The sequence below is a fragment of the Clinocottus analis genome, unplaced genomic scaffold, assembly GCF_023055335.1.
Source record: "Clinocottus analis isolate CAN_PGR_092001 unplaced genomic scaffold, fCliAna1.0.p SCAF_18, whole genome shotgun sequence".
NCBI classification, from domain to species: domain Eukaryota; kingdom Metazoa; phylum Chordata; class Actinopteri; order Perciformes; family Cottidae; genus Clinocottus; species Clinocottus analis.
In genome coordinates this window covers 16,220,478-16,241,393 of record NW_027175909.1, presented here as the reverse complement: position 1 = coordinate 16,241,393, position 20,916 = coordinate 16,220,478, and the positions used below count along the sequence as shown (strand labels likewise).

The 20,916-nt window shown below is 41.0% G+C and overlaps 1 protein-coding gene across 1 annotated transcript; it reads left to right on the top strand.

Moving 5' to 3' along the window:
• Window positions 1-57: 57 nt before the first annotated feature.
• chrnd (cholinergic receptor, nicotinic, delta (muscle)) lies at window positions 58-7,415 on the top strand. The gene is made up of 12 exons (XM_068581846.1): window positions 58-799; window positions 2,824-2,969; window positions 3,095-3,139; window positions 3,228-3,337; window positions 4,041-4,196; window positions 4,506-4,618; window positions 5,180-5,380; window positions 5,499-5,610; window positions 5,853-5,967; window positions 6,143-6,353; window positions 6,601-6,719; window positions 7,147-7,415. The coding sequence occupies exons 1-12, from the start codon at window positions 565-567 to the stop codon at window positions 7,327-7,329; spliced, it is 1,746 nt and encodes a 581-aa protein (XP_068437947.1). The 5' UTR covers window positions 58-564; the 3' UTR covers window positions 7,330-7,415.
• The last annotated feature ends 13,501 nt before the right edge of the window (window positions 7,416-20,916 follow it).

Below are 20,916 nucleotides of genomic sequence, written 5' to 3'. Positions count from 1 at the left end.
TCGGCATTATGTGTGTAAAGTTTGTGTCTGTGTGTGTGTGTGTGTGTGTGTGTGTGTGTGTGTGTGTGTGTGTGTGTGTGTGTGTGTGTGTGTGTAAAGTCTGTATCTGTGTGTGTGTCACATTTAGAATTAATTGGTTGAAATGGAATATTCTGCAATCTGCAGCGTCGCCACTAGATGTCACTAAATTTCTCCTTTAAACGTCTTCAGGTTTCTTTGTGTGTGTTTATGTCAACAACTATAAAATACATCAGATTTTTATCCCATTTGTGTTTTTTTTTCTCATCGAAATGACAAATAAACAAATTTTGAATACATAAAATAAAATACTTTTTGTTCCTGCTATGATTTAACACTGAAGAATATCGATGCGTTTTAAGATGCTTTGTTAACTGATTATGTCATAACTTCCTTTTTTAATAAAACAATAGCCGTGAATATAAATCGTCATCTTGCGTCATGTCTGCAGTCGAGTAGGAAGACGCTTCTTCACCTCTTTGATGAAAGTTCTCTCAAAAAAATTGTTTCTTGTTTTTTCACTTTACTGTTTTCCTTTTTTGCTGCATGGATGTTTCTACTTCCTTCTGCTTCCTGCAGGCTGCATGGATGTTTCTACTTCCTTCTGCTTCCTGCAGGCTGCATGGATGTTTCTATTTCCTCCCCCTTGTGTCCCTGCAGCTGCTGCCGTCCTTCACTCGGACTCTAAACGCTCCCGGGGCTTCTTCTGGCCTCCAGTCCGTCATGGCGCTCCGGCCTGCAGCTCTGAGCGTCGCCTTCCTGCTCGCGCTGCTCTCACCTGGTGAGTTCCTTTTCAATCTCACACACAGACTGTTTTACCTTTTTGCTGTCATGACGCCGTGAAGTTTTTTCTCTTTTAGTGGTAAAGAAGCAAATATGTGGCGTCAGTGGTGAATGTCTTTGTTTATTTGTATTTAAATGCATATAAATACACAATAATGTTAACTCTTTTCTCATTTATTTTCCTAAAAGGTTGAACTAAATCCTCCTGTAACACAGAACAGGAATAAATAAATACATTTAATTATATGTACTGTAATAGTTTTTACTCTGTATGTGAAGCACCTTGAGATTGTTTGTTTTTTAAAGTGTGATATACACATTTTATTAATTATTTAAATTGTTCTCAGTTGATTGACAAAATGAATCAGCAATTTAGACAATTTAAAATATTTTTTTTAAAGCAAAACTACCCCAAAAATCACTGTTTTCAGCTTATGAAGTGTAAATATTAAAAAGCTTTATTAATCTTTTATAACAGTTGGACAGAAATATGAGTTTGAATACTTTTACTGTAAAATGACATCTTATGAACTAATTGATGTTCAGAGTCATCGATGATTTCAATAGTTTGAGGTTGCAGCGCTACTTTAGTCCTTTAGAGGAAGAATTAAATGTCAGAAATAAGTACAAATAATTCAGGTTTGCAGGACGAAATGTCAACAATGAGTTGTGTTGTATTTGTGAGGAAGTTGTGTGTCAAAATATGAGAGTACAAACAAAGATGGCCGTGTTTAGAGGGTAGTGTGTACACGGCAGCTGTAGTGCAGAGCAGCTGCTGCCAGACCCTGAAATACGACCTGTGTGTGTGTGTGTGTGTGTGTGTGTGTGTGTGTGTGTGTGTGTGTGTGTGTGTGTGTGTGTGTGCGCGCACAGCGTTTTTTTAATTTAGTTTTATACCACTTCATAGAAAATAATGGGTCTACTAGAAATATTAGATTTTTTTAAATAAATGTTTTGTTTCCATTTTGTATTTAGTTGTATTTTACTTGTGTTTGATATGTACTCGAGGTATATATACTGTTAATTATAACAGTATATATACATGTCTCTTTACACATAACAGTATATATTCATGTCTCTTTACATGTAACAGTATATATACATGTCTGTTCTTTACATATAACAGTATATATTCATGTCTCCATATGTAACAGTATATATTCATGTCTCTTTACATGTAACAGTATATATTCATGTCTCTTCTTTACATATAACAGTATGTATACATGTCTCTTTACATATAACAGTATATATTCATGTCTCTTCTTTACATATAACAGTATGTATACATGTCTCTTTACATATAACAGTATATATTCATGTCTCCATATGTAACAGTATGTATACATGTCTCTTCTTTACATATAACAGTATGTATACATGTCTCTTCTTTACATATAACAGTATGTATACATGTCTCTTCTTTACATTTAACAGTATGTATACATGTCTCTTCTTTACATGTAACAGTATATATTCATGTCTCTTCTTTACATATAACAGTATGTATACATGTCTCTTTACATATAACAGTATATATTCATGTCTCTTCTTTACATATAACAGTATGTATACATGTCTCTTTACATATAACAGTATATATTCATGTCTCCATATGTAACAGTATGTATACATGTCTCTTCTTTACATATAACAGTATGTATACATGTCTCTTCTTTACATATAACAGTATATATTCATGTCTCTTCTTTACATATAACAGTATGTATACATGTCTCTTTACATATAACAGTATATATTCATGTCTCCATATGTAACAGTATGTATACATGTCTCTTCTTTACATATAACAGTATGTATACATGTCTCTTCTTTACATTTAACAGTATGTATACATGTCTCTTCTTTACATGTAACAGTATATATTCATGTCTCTTTACATTTAACAGTATATATTCATGTCTTCACATATAACAGTATATATACATGTCTCTTCTTTACATTTAACAGTATGTATACATGTCTCTCCACATGTAACAGTGTGTATCTGTTGTGTTTCAGGCTGCTGGAGCAGGAACGAGGAGGAGCGGCTCATCAACTACCTGATAAAGGAGCGAGGCTACAACAAGGACCTGCGCCCTGTGGAGCGGCAGCAGGACGCCGTGGACGTCTACCTGGCGCTCACGCTGTCCAACCTCATCTCTCTGGTGAGGACGCTGCTTCACGCTCCTCTCTGGGTTCAACGGCGCATTGACGCTTTTACATGACTCAGATCCAACATAAAGCTTAATCTTTATGTTGGTATTACAGTAAATGTGTTTTTCCTCTGCAGAAAGAAGTGGACGAGACTCTGCTGACCAACGTTTGGATCGATCACGTGAGTGAACGTCGCGCTCTCGCGTTACGTTAGCGCTTTGAGCTTTTTTCCCTCTGACCGCGTTTAACTGACGTGTTCGTTCCCTCAGACGTGGAACGACTACCGGCTGTCGTGGAACGTGACGGAGTTCGACGGCATCGACGTTCTCCGCCTGCCCACCAGCATGGTGTGGCTGCCGGAGATCGTGCTGGAAAACAAGTGAGGTCCAGCTTCCTTCTCGTTTATCGACGTGTGCGGACACAGAAACAATACATTCTGCAGCTCTCACTTTTATTATTTCATAAAGCCCATGGCCCAAATTTTCATTGAAAAGAAGAAGAAAAAAACTCCTATCTGAATTCTTATTTTTGTATTTTGTGTATTTTGTGTATTATGTATTGGATATCCTTAACAAATAGCATTCTGCTAGAAAACAATATGTTTGTTTTTTTATATTCTCATAAAAGTAAATTTTTCAGAATCGAGGTTTTGCTCTTCGGCCTTTGAAATGTTCCACATGTAGAATAATTGAGTGATTTTAGCAGACAGAAAAGAAATGTAAGAGAAATAAAATACATTTGTTGATTTATGTAAATATAAAACTATAAATTGGGGCGAAAAAGTGCTTCTTTGTCTGAAACGCTGCTTCGCGGCGTTCCTCAGGGTTCAATCCTCGGTCCTCGGCTGTTTTGGAATATTAAGAAATGCAATAGGAATGAATACATTTGTTGATTTCTTTAAATATAAAACTTTAAATTGGAGCGAACACGTGCTTCTTCGTCTGAAACGCTGCTTCGCGGCGTTCCTCAGGGTTCAAGCCTCGGTCCTCGGCTGTTTGCCTCATGTGTGCTTCTTCTTGGACGAATAAATACGATACCTAAACATGATAAATATGATCCCACCTGCCTTTTCTCTCTGCCAGTAACGACGCCCAGTTCCAGGTGGCCTACTACAGCAACGTACTGGTTTACAGCGATGGCCTCTGCTACTGGTTACCTCCCGCCATCTTCCGCTCCTCCTGCTCCATCAACGTCAACTACTTCCCCTTCGACTGGCAGAACTGCACGCTCAAATTCACGTGAGGCACTTGAACCAGACGGTGTCACGTGGTGCGTTCAGGGCACGGGGGAAGTTGTCTGAAACAGGACACTTGTCCAGAGTGTTTACATGTTTACTTTGTGGCAGAATGCCAACACCTAAGGGTCCAAATATTCTTTACATACTCAACGCATCACAGTGTAATCGGGAGAAAACATAAAAGATCACATAGCTGCAGACTTTTAAACAAACAAAAGACTTTCTAGGGAATAAATAACGTCAGAGTTTTGCTCTGGTTATTGCTTCTGACATTTGATTATACAACTACATTTCCCATGTTGCTTTGCAGCTCTCTGACCTACAACGCCAAAGAGATCCGGATGCTGCTGAAGGAGGACGGGGACGGAGCCGGAAAAAGCTGGACGGTGGAGTGGATCATCATCGACCCGGCGAGCTTCACGGGTACGCTTGTGTACTAGAGGTGTATACTAGTATACTATAGGTGTACACTAGTATACCAGAGGCGTATACTAGAGGTGTATACTAGTATACTAGAGGCATTTATTAGTATACTAGAGGCGTATACTAGTATGCTAGAGGTCTATACTACAGGTGTATACTAGAGGCGTATACTAGAGGCATATACTAGAGGTGTATAGTAGTATACTAGAAGCGTATACTAGAGGTGTATACTAGTATACTAGACATGTAGAGGTCTAGTGACTTTGTGTTCTACTTTCTTCTGTAACTTTGTGTCTTACTTTCTTCTGTGACTTTGTGTTGTACTTTCTTCTCCGACTTTGTGTTGTACTTTCTTCTGTGACTTTGTGTTGTACTTTCTTCTGTGACTTTGTGTTGTACTTTCTTCTGTGACTTTGTGTTGTACTTTCTTCTGTGACTTTGTGTTGTACTTTCTTCTGTGACTTTGTGTTGTACTTTCTTCTGTGACTTTGTGTTGTACTTTCTTCTGTGACTTTGTGTTGTACTTTCTTCTGTGACTTTGTGTTGTACTTTCTCTGCCAGAGAACGGCGAGTGGGAGATCAACCACCTGCCGGCCAAGAGGAACACCTACAAGCACATCCCCATGGAGAGCAACAAGCACCAGGACATCACCTTCTACCTGGTCATCAAGCGCAAGCCGCTCTTCTACATCGTCAACATCATCATCCCCTGCGTGCTCATCTCCTTCCTGGCCTCGCTCGTCTACTACCTCCCCGCCGACAGTCAGTAGCCCGCCGGGGAGCGCTCCATTTACTCACCCGCACGCGGTTAGGGTTCTTAAATTGTGTGTGTGTGTGTGTGTGTGTGTGTGTGTGTGTGTGTGTGTGTGTGTGCGTGCAGGTGGGGAGAAGATGACGTTGTCCATCTCGGTGCTGCTGGCTCAGTCTGTCTTCCTGCTGCTGATCTCTCAGAGGCTGCCGGAGACTTCCCTGTCTGTGCCACTTATTGTCAAGTAAGACACTCACACACACATATACATACTCACACACACACACACTCACACACACATATACATACTCACACACACACACTCACACACATATACATACTCACACAGACACACGCACACATATACATACTCAAATACACACATATACACACTCGTACACACATAAACATACTCGGCCACACACAGAATTTCTCTAAAATGAAGGTGTGTGTGTGTTTGTGTGTGTGTGTGTGTCTCTCTCTCAGGTATTTGATGTTCATCATGGTGTTGGTGACGGTGGTGGTGTTGAACTGTGTGGTCGTCCTCAACCTACACTTCAGGACACCGAGCACACACGTCATGTCTGACTGGACCAAGAGGGTAACACACACACATAGACACACACACACACACACACACACAACCCCCAAGTGTGTGTGGACTGTCGTGTAAAAAAAGAAGAATAAAGCACATCATGACTTCAACTGTGCAGCTTTGTACTTGTTTGTTTCTTTGTTCATTTGTTTACTTGTTTGTTTGTTTACTTGCCCTCCAGTTCTTCCTCGAGCGGCTGCCCCGCATCCTGCGCATGTCCCGCCCCTCGGAGGAGGAGCCGTGCTGGGACGGGGCGCTGCCGCGGCGCTCCAGCTCGGTGGGCTACATCGCCTCGGCGGAGGAATACTACAGCGTGAAGAGTCGCAGCGAGCTGATGTTCGAGAAGCAGTCGCAGCGGCACGGCCTGGCGGCCCGAGCCACGCACGCCGCCGGTGGGTCCATCACAACGGAAAGAAAGCGTTGGCGAGGAGTTTCAGTCAAAAAAAAACTTTGTCGTTCGATTTAAAAACGGAAAAGTTTGAACTTTTATGCCAAAAACATGGTCGGATTTGTGCATGCTGGGTATTATAATTTGCATAAACGTACACTTAAGACGTGTTTTTTCTCATAGTTTCCTACGTACTGAATGTTTTTTCCATTTGTGTGTGTCTGTGTGTGTCTGTGTGTTTGTGTGTGTAGTCGTAAAGCCGAAGGATGAAGGCGGAGTCACAGATCAGCTGTACGCGGAGATGAAGCCGGCTGTGGACGGAGCGAACTACATCATCAAACACATGCGCAACAAGAACGACTACAACGAGGCGAGTCGTGGCGTTCTAAAACATCTTAAAATGTCTTAAAGTGTCTTAATACATCTTAAAACATCTTAAAATTTATTAAAACGTCTTAAAATTTATTAAAACGTCTTAAAACACGCTTCATAGAGGGAGAGCTTTTATCTATTTACTGATAAATGAAAAAAAAAATAAAAAGAAAGAGAGAATGCGATCATTTCCATTCTACAAACCTTTACAAAGCATAGACTTCTATACAACCAGAGGAGTCGCCCCCTGGTGGTCAGGAGAGAGAATGCAGCTTCAACACATGAAGCATAGACTTCTATACAACCAGAGGAGTCTCCCCCTGGTGGTCAGGAGAGAGAATGCAGCTTTAACAGACTTTTTTGGTGGTCCGTGTGTGTAAAGTGTGTTTAGAGTGTGTGTAAAGTGTGTGTTCCTCTCCTCGCAGGAGAAAGATAACTGGAGCGGCATCGCCCGCACGGTGGACCGCCTCTGCCTCTTCCTGGTTACCCCGGTGATGACCTTGGGCACCATCATCATCTTCCTGATGGGCATCTGTAACTATCCTCCATCGCTGCCCTTCCAGGGAGACCCACACGACTACACAGAGGAGAACCGACGGCTGCTGTGACACGCACACACACACACACACACACACACACACACACACACACACACACACACACACACACACACACACACACACACACACACACACACACACACACACGTTTCTTCCTTCTTAATTCTTTTTGTTTGTTTCCAGCTGCACGGCTGTGTTATAACTTATATTTGGAGTGAATAACTAAATCAGTGTATCACTATTTGTATTTTTATTCGTGTGGTTTGAATAAACATTTACACTCGACAGACATCTTTGATTCGTTTTTGTTTTCATTGTCCAGTTTTAATTTAGTTCAAATCAGTTTTAAAAATACATTTTTCATGATGAGAACTGATTTACTGAACATGTTCATATTCCACAAATATATTATTTAGTCCTTGTCAATAGCTGAAATCATTTTTTTTTTGCAATTCGCCAACTTTTGCAACTTGAATTTTAAGGTTTTCTTGGTGACTGCTGCTATTTGAGTGTATGTTTTAATTAAAAATGGGGTTGAAGTGTGGGACTGAGTGTAAAAGCCCCGGAAATATTTAATACACAGGACTCAGTGTGGAAAAATTACAATTTAAGTCACGTTTAACACAAAAAAACCCCTGAAACAAACGGCAAACAAAAACATAAGAAAAAAACACAAACAATGAAAAGAGAAAGTGTGTGTTTCACGTAAAACCCAGCTCCAACAGAATAAATGAGAAAACACATCTTTTAGCTGCAAAGGTATACAAAAGTATTCCTTCATTTCAGAGAAGCAGCTGCAGGGAGGAGCTGCGTGTCCTTCAGGCGTCCTTCAGGTGTCCTTCATCTCATCCAGTGACGAGGACTCGCTGTTGCCCCAGTGCTACCTTCAGGTGCAAGCTCTCAGTGCAGTAAACCAGAGCTTCCAGTGTGAAGTCGCGCTTCGATCCTCAAGTGGAGAAGCTTGTCTCCTCTTCTGCCTCCAGACCTCTTTGATGGTCCATGTTCTGATCACCGGAGCCGTTGGACGTCACATTATTCATCATCTCTTGTGCTCTGCAGATGATAAATAGATGAAATTCAGAGCTGATACTCAAAATAATCTCATCATCACAACTCGTCTTTGTACCAGAGAACAGGTGAAAGTAGCTTCTAACTGGTGCATTTGAATAAAGTACATTTCTCTTTGACTCACCACTTATTATACATATTAATACTAATGAACACACACACACACACACACATATATATATATATATATATATATATATATATATATATATATATATATATATACACACACACAAGTAATTAAAAGATAATCAGAGTGACGCTGTTTGTGTTCAACACACAGGATGTACTTACTCAGGGATTCCACCGTTGGCTCGTTGATCGTCTGTTTGTGTTCTCTTTATTATACAATAAATTGCTGCTGCGATTAACCCCAAAACCAAAATGGCTCCAATCACCCCGCCTGCTATAGCTGCGTCATTATTGTGACTGTCTGAAAACAGAAAAGAGAGTTTGATTATTTTATTCACTTTCTTTAAACCAAACGTACACATAGTTCCATAACTACCCACACGAGTGCAACAACAAGTAAAATGAGTTTGACACCCCTGTACTAAATGATTGTGTCTGTTTATTAAATATAGTTCCTGCTTTAAGTCCGTCTCTCTTACAAGAGAAAAAGGATGAACTCCTCTCACAGAAGAACCTCCACCCAAACACTTTGCCTGATTAATTACTGATAATGACTTGAAGGCAGTTGCGAGGATAACATGTCTTAAAAAAAGCCTGTGAAACCCAGAAGTTTATGATATTCAAACTGCAGAACATGTATTCACAGGAGCCTGGCAGTAATCTAACCAACAATATTGATCTTATCTTCTAGATGTTTCCTTGGGTGTGCATTCATCTCATCTTATGTTATCACCTCACAGACGATAACATAATAAAGGTGTTTCTACTTGGGCCGTCCCACCTGGACTCTCCTCCAGCGTCAGGACGAAGCTGCTCATGAAGGTCTCCTCAGCGTCTCTGAGCTCACAGCTGTAAATCCCCTCATGCTCTGGAGTCAAGTCCTTCAGCGTGAGGTGGCCCGACTCTGACCAGTCCTTCACATGCGGCCTCCAATCCTCTGAGACGGTGGAGTTGGACCCGGTCCAGTTCAGGACGACCTGACTGTGGTTGAACCTCCAGACGAGGCCTGTTGCGGGTCTGTTTGAGGACCTGCAGGTGATGGTGGTGGTTTCAGCGTCTGAGCCGTTGACGAAGGCTGAAAACACACACAAGATGAAGAGAGGCGATCAAACGTGAGGCGTCGCTCATCACAAGCTGCTTCTTCTCAGGATCACCTACTGGGTCTGGACCACGAGGCCCTCCTCTGGCTCATGGGAGTCCTGACGGTGCAGCTGTAGTCCAGATCAGGAGCCGCATCCTCCAGAGCGCCGCTGATGCTGTAGAGCTGCTGCTCGCTCTTCCGGACCGTGGTTCGGTTCTGGAAGGTCTCGTTGGACCGAGGGCTGGTGGTCCAGGTGAGCTCAGGTTCTGGGTAGAGCCCCTCTGAGCTGCAGGTCATCCTGTTTTCTACTCGCTGAATGTGGACTTTACGCACCGGAGCTGTGAAGCAAAGGAAGAGAAAAGTCTGAATAGCTTTGAAAGTTAAATTGTAGTGAAATGATCGTCTGCCGAGTGTCTCATTCTCTTGCCGTCCACTTTGAGGTTGATGAATGACGTCCTGGAACCGGCGGTGTTGCCGGTGTAGCAGTTGTATCTTCTCTCGTCCTGAACCGTGACCCCCGTCAGCAGGAGGGAGGCGTTCCCTGTGGAGAGCTGGTCGTTGAAGAGCGACGTCCTGCTTCTGAAGCTCTTGTTCTGGCGGGCGAGCTGGTCTTCGTTGCTGAAGAAGGAGTGGACGGGAATGTCTCCTGGAACCAGAACCCAGTGGATGACTAAATCTCCACCTTTCTGGAAGCTGCATGGTAAAATGCAGCTCTCCATGAAAACACAGGACACCTCGGCATCTGCAACACATCAGGTAAAGAGACCGTTGGTCAGTTATGGTACTACAAGTAAAGTTTATAGTGTATTTGTTAGTTACGGTACTAAACATATAGTTTTAAGTGTCTATTGTTAGTTATAATACTAAAGGTATAGTTTTTAGGTCTATTCGTTACTTATGCTACTAAAAGTATAGTTTTAAGGGTCTATTGGTTAGTTAAGGTACTACAAGTATAGTTTCTAGTTTAGTGTTCAGCATTCTTTAGTAAAAGGTAATCATGTCGGGAATTTTTAGAAACGAAACCAGTAGCGAGCAGCTGCAGGTTGTACAACAGGTTTTGAGTCATTACGAGGAGGAGAAAGAGGAGGAGGAAGAGGAGGAGGAGGAGGAGGAATGGGTCCATACGGGTTCTGCAGGATTCCAATTAGATAACAATATAATCTGTGCACTCAATTCTCTCTTTCAGCAGATTAATTTACCAAAGCAATGGTGTTACCCTCAATTAGTTCTTTATATCTGAGTCTCAATGACAACGAGCTTCTTTTGTGTCTTTGATATTCGACCTGACTGAAAGGTTCTTAGATTAGATTACAGAGAGCTTCCGTCCCTCTGCTGTCCCTCTTCCCTTTCCTTCGTTGCGTGTCCTCTCCGGCCTCCTCCCACGACAGCACAAAGACGAGAGACTAAACATGTCTGATCGTATTCCAGAAGCGGCAGCTTCACTCACCTTTACTTGCTCGGCTCTGCAGAAGATTGAGGACCAGCAGGAGCGCGACGCGCTGCATCCTCCTCACACTCACTCTGTCAATGGAGTGTTGTGTGTTGTGTGTAAAGTCACGATGTCACTAGTACGCCCAGCTGGTCTGACGACTTCTCTGACTGCAGGGAGTGGAAACAATTCATTCTCCTTTTGCATTCCTTAATGTCGTCGCATGACAGACTTTGATCGCTGCGCGTCACCTGGTGAGGTTAAAGATTGTTGAAGTCATAAAATCTCATCTCGACCTGGACTGAAATGAATCTGAACCTCTTAAGTCAAACACTCAGTGCTGCTGAAGGGATACGAGGGTCCTCCTTGTTGTTGTTCTTCTTCATCTTTTTGTTGTTGTTTGTTCATATTTGCATAGTTAACCATTATATTTTCATTATATTCCCATAAATTCACACATTTAAATTTAAATTAGATACAAAACAGATATCAACACAGAATCAAATCAATTTATTTTCATAATAAAATAAAATATATTTATTGTCTCTTGAGTGCAAATTAATCCAGAAAAAAACAACAACTTCACTTCCATTCTTACTCCAATATAAAACTATTTGTTTCTTCATGTCTCTTGGTTTCAGTTTGGAGACAAAGCGTTTCTCCAGAAGAGGTCAGTCAAGCATTTCTGCAGGATTCAGCTGAGCTCTGACGCTCTTTATTTTCAAATAATACACAAGTGTCAGGAATCGCAGCTATGGAAGCCCATTCCCGCCACCCAAAAAAACCAAACAATTAGGACCAAAAAATTAAATAAATAAATTAGGACGAAAAAAAAAAATTAGGACCAAAAAAAAGGGGTCAATAAAAAAAATAAAAAATGTAAGCAATATGTTATTTCATCACTTTGGTTTAAAATACCTTCATCTAAATGTAAATATGTATTGTTCATACAACAAAACAAGTACAAGTCACATAATAGTCCAATCTTGCTTCAATTCACATATTATGTTAATTTAACATTGCAAGCACCGTTTTATATTCAAGTGCTCTTGTTTTTTACCAAAAGATAACTTGGCCTTGTCAGCCACCTGTCAGCCTGTTGATGGGTTACTTTAAAGTAAATAATTCATTTCATATATTTGTGGACTTTGCATTTTACTCTGTATATTCGCTGTATTGCTTCAATGTTTTTTTCGTCAACGAAAAGAAAAGAAAAAAAAAGAAGAGATTTTTTCCTTTTTTTAATTTACCCCTTTTTTTGTCCCTAATTTTTTTTAAGTTGTTTTGGATTCTATTTTTTTTTTTTTTTTTGGTCCTAATCTTTTTTTTATTTTTTTTGTGCGGGAATGGACTTCCATACACACCTGACCTTCACCTTCAAAATGTCACACAACACAACCATAAAGAGACCAAAACAACAACAAAGAGACACAACACAACCACAAAGACAACTCACATTAACCCAAGGAGACTAAAAAGACCACAAAGTGACACGAAACAGTTACAAAGAGACACAAAAAGACCACAAAGTGACACAAAACAGTTACAAAGAGACACAAAAAGACCACAAAGTGACACAAAACAACTACAAAGAGACACAAAGAGACCACAAAGTGACACAAAACAGTTACAAAGAGACACAAAAAGACCACAAAGTGACACAAAACATCCACAAAGAGACAAAAACAACTTCAAAGATACAAAACGAACACAACACACTACAGAGATGTGTATAGCGACTTCAAAGAGACACAAAACCAATCAAAAAATGGCAAAACAACTTCACACTCTTGCAGCACGTAGGAGAAGTGATGGAACCTTTGACCATTGTCTCATAATCCAGACATGTCTGTCTCATGGTTGTTCACATTCATTCATTTTCTTCTTCTTCTTCTTCTTCTTCTTCTTCTTCTTCTTCTTCTTCTTCTTCTTCTTCTTCTTCTTCTTCTTCACAGGATGTCAGGTAGAGGTTCACAATAATAAAAGTGTGTGTCCGTCATTTCCTCGGCCGTTGCAGTTTGTTGATATTCTCCAGAGCTGGATTTACGGCTCCAAACACATTTGAACAGAATTAGGACGTGAAAATCACACCGAGCTTCCTCTTCTTCTTCATCATGATCAACTTCTGCAGCAAACATGGTTGCATTTCCATCATCGTGCTTCAAGCCTGAAGGAGAGGAAACGACATGCTGCTTATTACACGAGGAGTTGATGTCAGACTAGATTCACACTGAGGTGGAAGCTTTATTTGGTAATGTGTGAACTAGAAGGAGTTCAGCGTGATTTGATGCGAGCTTGTGAGAAGAGAGAGAAAAAAAGATTTAAAAAAAAAAATTTTTTTTTTTAATTTGGAAATTAAACACCTCCGTATTTCAGATGTCTTTCGGTGGGAAAAACGAAACGAAACTATTAAAATCCAGATTTAAAAAAGAAAAATGAAATACTGAGGTGTCTTGTGATTTGGTCCAAATGACACACAAATAAAGTTTTTACAGAATACCTTTCAACATCCGATTGTTGATTGAACAGACAACACACACTATGAATGAATGAGTGAAGATTTATTCATATTTACCCTCTTAACCTTCTGCGGATGGTCCTTTTATATGTAATGTAGATGAATCCTGATGCTATCATTACCACCACGGCTACAACTACAAGTATGATGGAAACAACACGAGAAGAGCCTGAAACACAAAGACAAAAATGCAGTTAATTCATTTCAAACAAACTTCAATGAGCTCAAATCAAGGAAATGTTTTGTTTTGACTTCAGTAAAAAACATAATAACATAAGATTAATTCTATTCATGAACATTTCATGAAACATTTCCCCAAGAAAAAAATACACGGAAAGTCAAACTGCAATTTCAATGAAAAAAATGGATTATTTTGTTGTTAAATATCATTAGCGTATGTTAGTGCTGACGCCACCTCGCAGGCGCTGGCACGTCAAACTAAAGATCTGATTGGTTGAAGACGTGTACTTTAATTTGCAAAGACCAGCTAGACGTAGGAGGTGAAATCTGATTGGATGAGAGCTCTCCTTAAGAAAAGCTGCACTGGAAGCGGCGCTGCAGCCTGAAGGCAGAGCAACAGAGGAAGACAGGAGCTGTGACACGAGGAAATAAGCTAATAGGGAAAAATAATTATAATACATGTGGTGGTGTATTTGTGAAAAACAATTACATTATAAAATAGCTATAACTTTGTGATTCTGTTCAGGCCTAGCGGGCGCTGACGGCCCGCCGCTAGATAAAGGTGTTTCTACTTGGGCCGTCCCACCTGGACTCTCCTCCACCGTCAGGACGAAGCTGCTCATGAAGGTCTCCTCAGCGTCTCTGAGCTCACAGCTGTAAATCCCCTCATGCTCTGGAGTCAAGTCCTTCAGCGTGAGGCGGTTCGATTCAGACCAGTCCTTCACATGCGGCCTCCAATCCTCTGAGACGGTAAAGTCGGACCCGGTCCAGTTCAGGACAACCTGAATGTGGTTGAACCTCCAGACGAGGCCTGTTGCGGGTCTGTTTGAGGACCTGCAGGTGATGGTGGTGGTTTCAGCGTCTGAGCCGTTGACGAAGGCTGAAAACACACACAAGATGAAGAGAGGCGATCAAACGTGAGGCGTCGCTCATCACAAGCTGCTTCTTCTCAGGATCACCTACTGGGTCTGGACCACGAGGCCCTCCTCTGGCTCATGGGAGTCCTGACGGTGCAGCTGTAGTCCAGATCAGGAGCCGCATCCTCCAGAGCGCCGCTGATGCTGTAGAGCTGCTGCTCGCTCTTCCGGACCGTGGTTCGGTTCTGGAAGGTCTCGTTGGACCGAGGGCTGGTGGTCCAGGTGAGCTCAGGTTCTGGGTAGAGCCCCTCTGAGCTGCAGGTCATCCTGTTTTCTACTCGCTGAATGTGGACTTTACGCACCGGAGCTGTGAAGCAAAGGAAGAGAAAAGTTTGAATAGCTTTGAAAGTTAAATTGTAGTGAAATGATCGTCTGCCGAGTGTCTCATTCTCTTGCCGTCCACTTTGAGGTTGATGAATGACGTCCTGGAACCGGCGGTGTTGCTGGTGTAGCAGTTGTATCTTCTCTCGTCCTGAACCGTGACCCCCGTCAGCAGGAGGGAGGCGTTCCCTGTGGAGAGCTGGTCGTTGAAGAGCGACGTCCTGCTTCTGAAGCTCTTGTTCTGGCGGGCGAGGTGGTCTTCGTTGCTGAAGAAGGAGTGGACGGGAATTTCTCCTGGAACCAGAACCCAGTGGATGACTAAATCTCCACCTTTCTGGAAGCTGCATGGTAAAATGCAGCTCTCCATGAAAACACAGGACACCTCGGCATCTGCAACACATCAGGTAAAGAGACCGTTGGTCAGTTATGGTACTACAAGTAAAGTTTATAGTGTATTTGTTAGTTATGCTACTAAAAGTATAGTTTTAAGGGTCTATTGATTAGTTATGGTACTAAAATTATAGTCTTAATGGTGTATTGATTAGTTAAGGTACAAAAAGTATAGTTTTAAGTTTAGTGTTCAGCATTCTTTAGTAAAAGGTAATCATGTCGGGAATTTCAGAAACGAAACCAGTCGCGAGCAGCTGCAGGTTGTACAACAGGTTTTGAGTCATTACGAGGAGGAGGAGGAGGAGGAGGAGGAGGAGGAGGAGGAGGAGGAATGGGTCCATACGGGTTCTGCAGGATTCCAATTAGATAACAATATAATCTGTGCACTCAATTCTCTCTTTCAGCAGATTAATTTACCAAAGGAATGGTGTTACCCTCAATTAGTTCTTTATATCTGAGTCTCAATGACAACGAGCTTCTTTTGTGTCTTTGATATTCGACCTGACTGAAAGGTTCTTAGATTAGATTACAGAGAGCTTCCGTCCCTCTGCTGTCCCTCTTCCTTTTCCTTCGTTGCGTGTCCTCTCCGGCCTCCTCCCACGACAGCACAAAGACGAGAGACTAAACATGTCTGATCGTATTCCAGAAGCGGCAGCTTCACTCACCTTTACTTGCTCGGCTCCGCAGAAGATTGAGGACCAGCAGGAGCGCGACGCGCTGCATCCTCCTCACACTCACTCTGTCAATGGAGTGTTGTGTGTTGTGTGTAAAGTCACGATGTCACTAGTACGCCCAGCTGGTCTGACGACTTCTCTGACTGCAGGGAGTGGAAACAATTCATTCTCCTTTTGCATTCCTTAATGTCGTCGCATGACAGACTTTGATCGCTACGCGTCACCTGGTGAGGTTAAAGATTGTTGAAGTCATAAAATCTCATCTCGACCTGGACTGAAATGAATCTGAACCTCTTAAGTCAAACACTCAGTGCTGCTGAAGGGATACGAGGGTCCTCCTTGTTGTTGTTGTTCTTCATCTTTTTGTTGTTGTTTGTTCATATTTGCATAGTTAACCATTATATTTTCATTATATTCCCATAAATTCATACATTTAAATTTAACTTAGATACAAAACAGATATCAACACAGAATCAAATCAATTTATTTTCATAATAAAATAAAATATATTTATTGTCTCTTGAGTGCAAATTAATCCAGAAAAAAACAACAACTTCACTTCCATTCTTACTCCAATATAAAACTATTTGTTTCTTCATGTCTCTTGGTTTCAGTTTGGAGACAAAGCGTTTCTCCAGAAGAGGTCAGTCAAGCATTTCTGCAGGATTCAGCTGAGCTCTGACGCTCTTTATTTTCAAATAATACACAAGTGTCAGGAATCGCAGCTATGGAAGCCCATTCCCGCCACCCAAAAAAAACAAACAATTAGGACCAAAAAATTAAATAAATAAATTAGGACGAAAAAAAAAAATTAGGACCAAAAAAAAGGGGTCAATAAAAAAAATAAAAAATGTAAGCAATACGTTATTTCATCACTTTGGTTTAAAATACCTTCATCTAAATGTAAATATGTATTGTTCATACAACAAAACAAGTACAAGTCACATAATAGTCCAATCTTGCTTCAATTCACATATTATGTTAATTTAACATTGCAAGCACCGTTTTATATTCAAGTGCTCTTGTTTTTTACCAAAAGATAACTTGGCCTTGTCAGCCACCCGTCAGCCTGTTGATGGGTTACTTTAAAGTAAATAATTCATTTCATATATTTGTGGACTTTGCATTTTACTCTGTATATTCGCTGTATTGCTTCAATGTTTTTTTCGTCAACGAAAAGAAAAGAAAAAAAAAGAAGAGATTTTTTCCTTTTTTTAATTTACCCCTTTTTTTGTCCCTAATTTTTTTTTATTTGTTTTGGATTCTATTTTTTTTTTTTTTTTTTGGTCCTAATCTTTTTTTTATTTTTTTTGTGCGGGAATGGACTTCCATACACACCTGACCTTCACCTTCAAAATGTCACACAACACAACCATAAAGAGACCAAAACAACAACAAAGAGACACAACACAACCACAAAGACAACTCACATTAACCCAAGGAGACTAAAAAGACCACAAAGTGACACGAAACAGTTACAAAGAGACACAAAAAGACCACAAAGTGACACAAAACAGTTACAAAGAGACACAAAAAGACCACAAAGTGACACAAAACAACTACAAAGAGACACAAAGAGACCACAAAGTGACACAAAACAGTTACAAAGAGACACAAAAAGACCACAAAGTGACACAAAACATCCACAAAGAGACAAAAACAACTTCAAAGATACAAAACGAACACAACACACTACAGAGATGTGTATAGCGACTTCAAAGAGACACAAAACCAATCAAAAAATGGCAAAACAACTTCACACTCTTGCAGCACGTAGGAGAAGTGATGGAACCTTTGACCATTGTCTCATAATCCAGACATGTCTGTCTCATGGTTGTTCACATTCATTCATTTTCTTCTTCTTCTTCTTCTTCTTCTTCTTCTTCTTCTTCTTCTTCTTCTTCTTCTTCTTCTTCTTCTTCTTCTTCTTCTTCTTCTTCTTCTTCTTCACAGGATGTCAGGTAGAGGTTCACAATAATAAAAGTGTGTGTCCGTCATTTCCTCGGCCGTTGCAGTTTGTTGATATTCTCCAGAGCTGGATTTACGGCTGCAAACACATTTGAACAGAATTAGGACGTGAAAATCACACCGAGCTTCCTCTTCTTCTTCATCATGATCAACTTCTGCAGCAAACATGGTTGCATTTCCATCATCGTGCTTCAAGCCTGAAGGAGAGGAAACGACATGCTGCTTATTACACGAGGAGTTGATGTCAGACTAGATTCACACTGAGGTGGAAGCTTTATTTGGTAATGTGTGAACTAGAAGGAGTTCAGCGTGATTTGATGCAAGCTTGTGAGAAGAGAGAGAAAAAAAGGTTTAAAAAAATATAATTTTTTTTTTAATTTGGAAATTAAACACCTCCGTATTTCAGATGTCTTTCGGTGGGAAAAACGAAACGAAACTATTAAAATCCAGATTTAAAAAAGAAAAATGAAATACTGAGGTGTCTTGTGATTTGGTCCAAATGACACACAAATAAAGTTTTTACAGAATACCTTTCAACATCCGATTGTTGATTGAACAGACAACACACACTATGAATGAATGAGTGAAGATTTATTCATATTTACCCTCTTAACCTTCTGCGGATGGTCCTTTTATATGTAATGTAGATGAATCCTGATGCTATCATTGCCCCCACGCCTACAACTACTACAAGTATGATGGAAACAACACGAGAAGAGCCTGAAACACAAAAACAAAAATGCAGTTAATTCATTTCAAACAAACTTCAACGAGCTCAAATCAAGGAAATGTTTTGTTTTGACTTCAGTAAAAAACATAATAACATAAGATTAATTCTATTCATGAACATTTCATGAAACATTTCCCCAAGAAAAAAATACACGGAAAGTCAAACTGCAATTTCAATGAAAAAAATGGATTATTTTGTTGTTAAATATCATTAGCGTATGTTAGTGCTGACGCCACCTCGCAGGCGCTGGCACGTCAAACTAAAGATCTGATTGGTTGAAGACGTGTACTTTAATTTGCAAAGACCAGCTAGACGTAGGAGGTGAAATCTGATTGGATGAGAGCTCTCCTTAAGAAAAGCTGCACTGGAAGCGGCGCTGCAGCCTGAAGGCAGAGCAACAGAGGAAGACAGGAGCTGTGACACGAGGAAATAAGCTAATAGGGAAAAATAATTATAATACATGTGGTGGTGTATTTGTGAAAAACAATTACATTATAAAATAGCTATAACTTTGTGATTCTGTTCAGGCCTAGCGGGCGCTGACGGCCCGCCGCTAGATAAAGGTGTTTCTACTTGGGCCGTCCCACCTGGACTCTCCTCCAGCGTCAGGACGAAGCTGCTCATGAAGGTCTCCTCAGCGTCTCTGAGCTCACAGCTGTAAATCCCCTCATGCTCTGGAGTCAAGTCCTTCAGCCTGAGGCGGTTCGATTCAGACCAGTCCTTCACATGCGGCCTCCAATCCTCTGAGACGGTGGAGTTGGACCCGGTCCAGTTCAGGACAACCTGAATGTGGTTGAACCTCCAGACGAGGCCTGTTGCGGGTCTGTTTGAGGACCTGCAGGTGATGGTGGTGGTTTCAGCGTCTGAGCTGTTGACGAAGGCTGAAAACACACACAAGATGAAGAGAGGCGATCAAACGTGAGGCGTCGCTCATCACAAGCTGCTTCTTCTCAGGATCACCTACTGGGTCTGGACCACGAGGCCCTCCTCTGGCTCATGGGAGTCCTGACGGTGCAGCTGTAGTCCAGATCAGGAGCCGCATCCTCCAGAGCGCCGCTGATGCTGTAGAGCTGCTGCTCGCTCTTCTGGACCGTGGTTCGGTTCTGGAAGGTCTCGTTGGACCGAGGGCTGGTGGTCCAGGTGAGCTCAGGTTCTGGGTAGAGCCCCTCTGAGCTGCAGGTCATCCTGTTTTCTACTCGCTGAATGTGGACTTTACGCACCGGAGCTGCGAAGCAAAGGAAGAGAAAAGTCTGAAAAGCTCTGAAAGTGTAATTATTAAAGACGTTGTGGAGAAACGATCCTCTTTCTTTGAGTTGAAGTGTTCATGGCTTCATAGTTTCTGTTGAGATTTAAAATGAATCAAAGAGCTTTGACAGTTAATTATTCTAACTGTGCACCAAAATCCTCCTGCGCCCATTTTAAGTCCCAGCATGCCCCATTCAGACAATCTTTTGGCATAAAATACGTAATATTTTTCCATTTTTAAAGCGAACGACACAGTTTTTTGACTGAAACTCCTTCCTAACAGGACAAGACTTTGTTTTATTGTGATTTCTGTTGCTGATTCTGATTCTTTAGGTCCTAATCTTTCCAGAAAGGTGTCTTATTGACGCTCCAGGAGGCATTTAATTCCAAACTGTATTAGTGCACTTCAGCCTCACACACTTTTATTACTTTTTATTAGCTTCAAAGTTTAGTTTTGGCTTCATGTAAATAATTAAATAAATGTGATTTATTAGAACTTTCTTTCCAAGACGTCCTAATTGTCCATCTGAAGATTTTGAACACAACGTTAAGGACACAATAAAAGTTTGTTTAGTTGTATTAATCTGCGCATAAAGGTTGTTTTTTCAAAAATACGTTGGACAAATGTGGGGACGCTTAAAGAAAACTTCTCTTTCTTCCAACGTTCCTCCCCACACATTCTCTTTATGTTTTTGGATTTGCAGCTTTCTCACAACACTGGAGGTCAGGTGTCCTATCTCCTGTCTCCTATCTCCTGTGACCTTGTTCTCACAGCCTTGAAAGGAGCTCCGGCTCCACGGCCTTCACACCAGGAAACAAGGTGACAACACAAGGCGTGCCTTCATTCTTTAAAACACTGAGTCAGTAAGAACAATGAAACGTGCAACACACTTATCTAAGTTTCACTCTGATACATTTATATTAATACATGACATTAGTTATGTATTAATATAATGCTGTTGCTCTGCTGGTACAGTTCAGC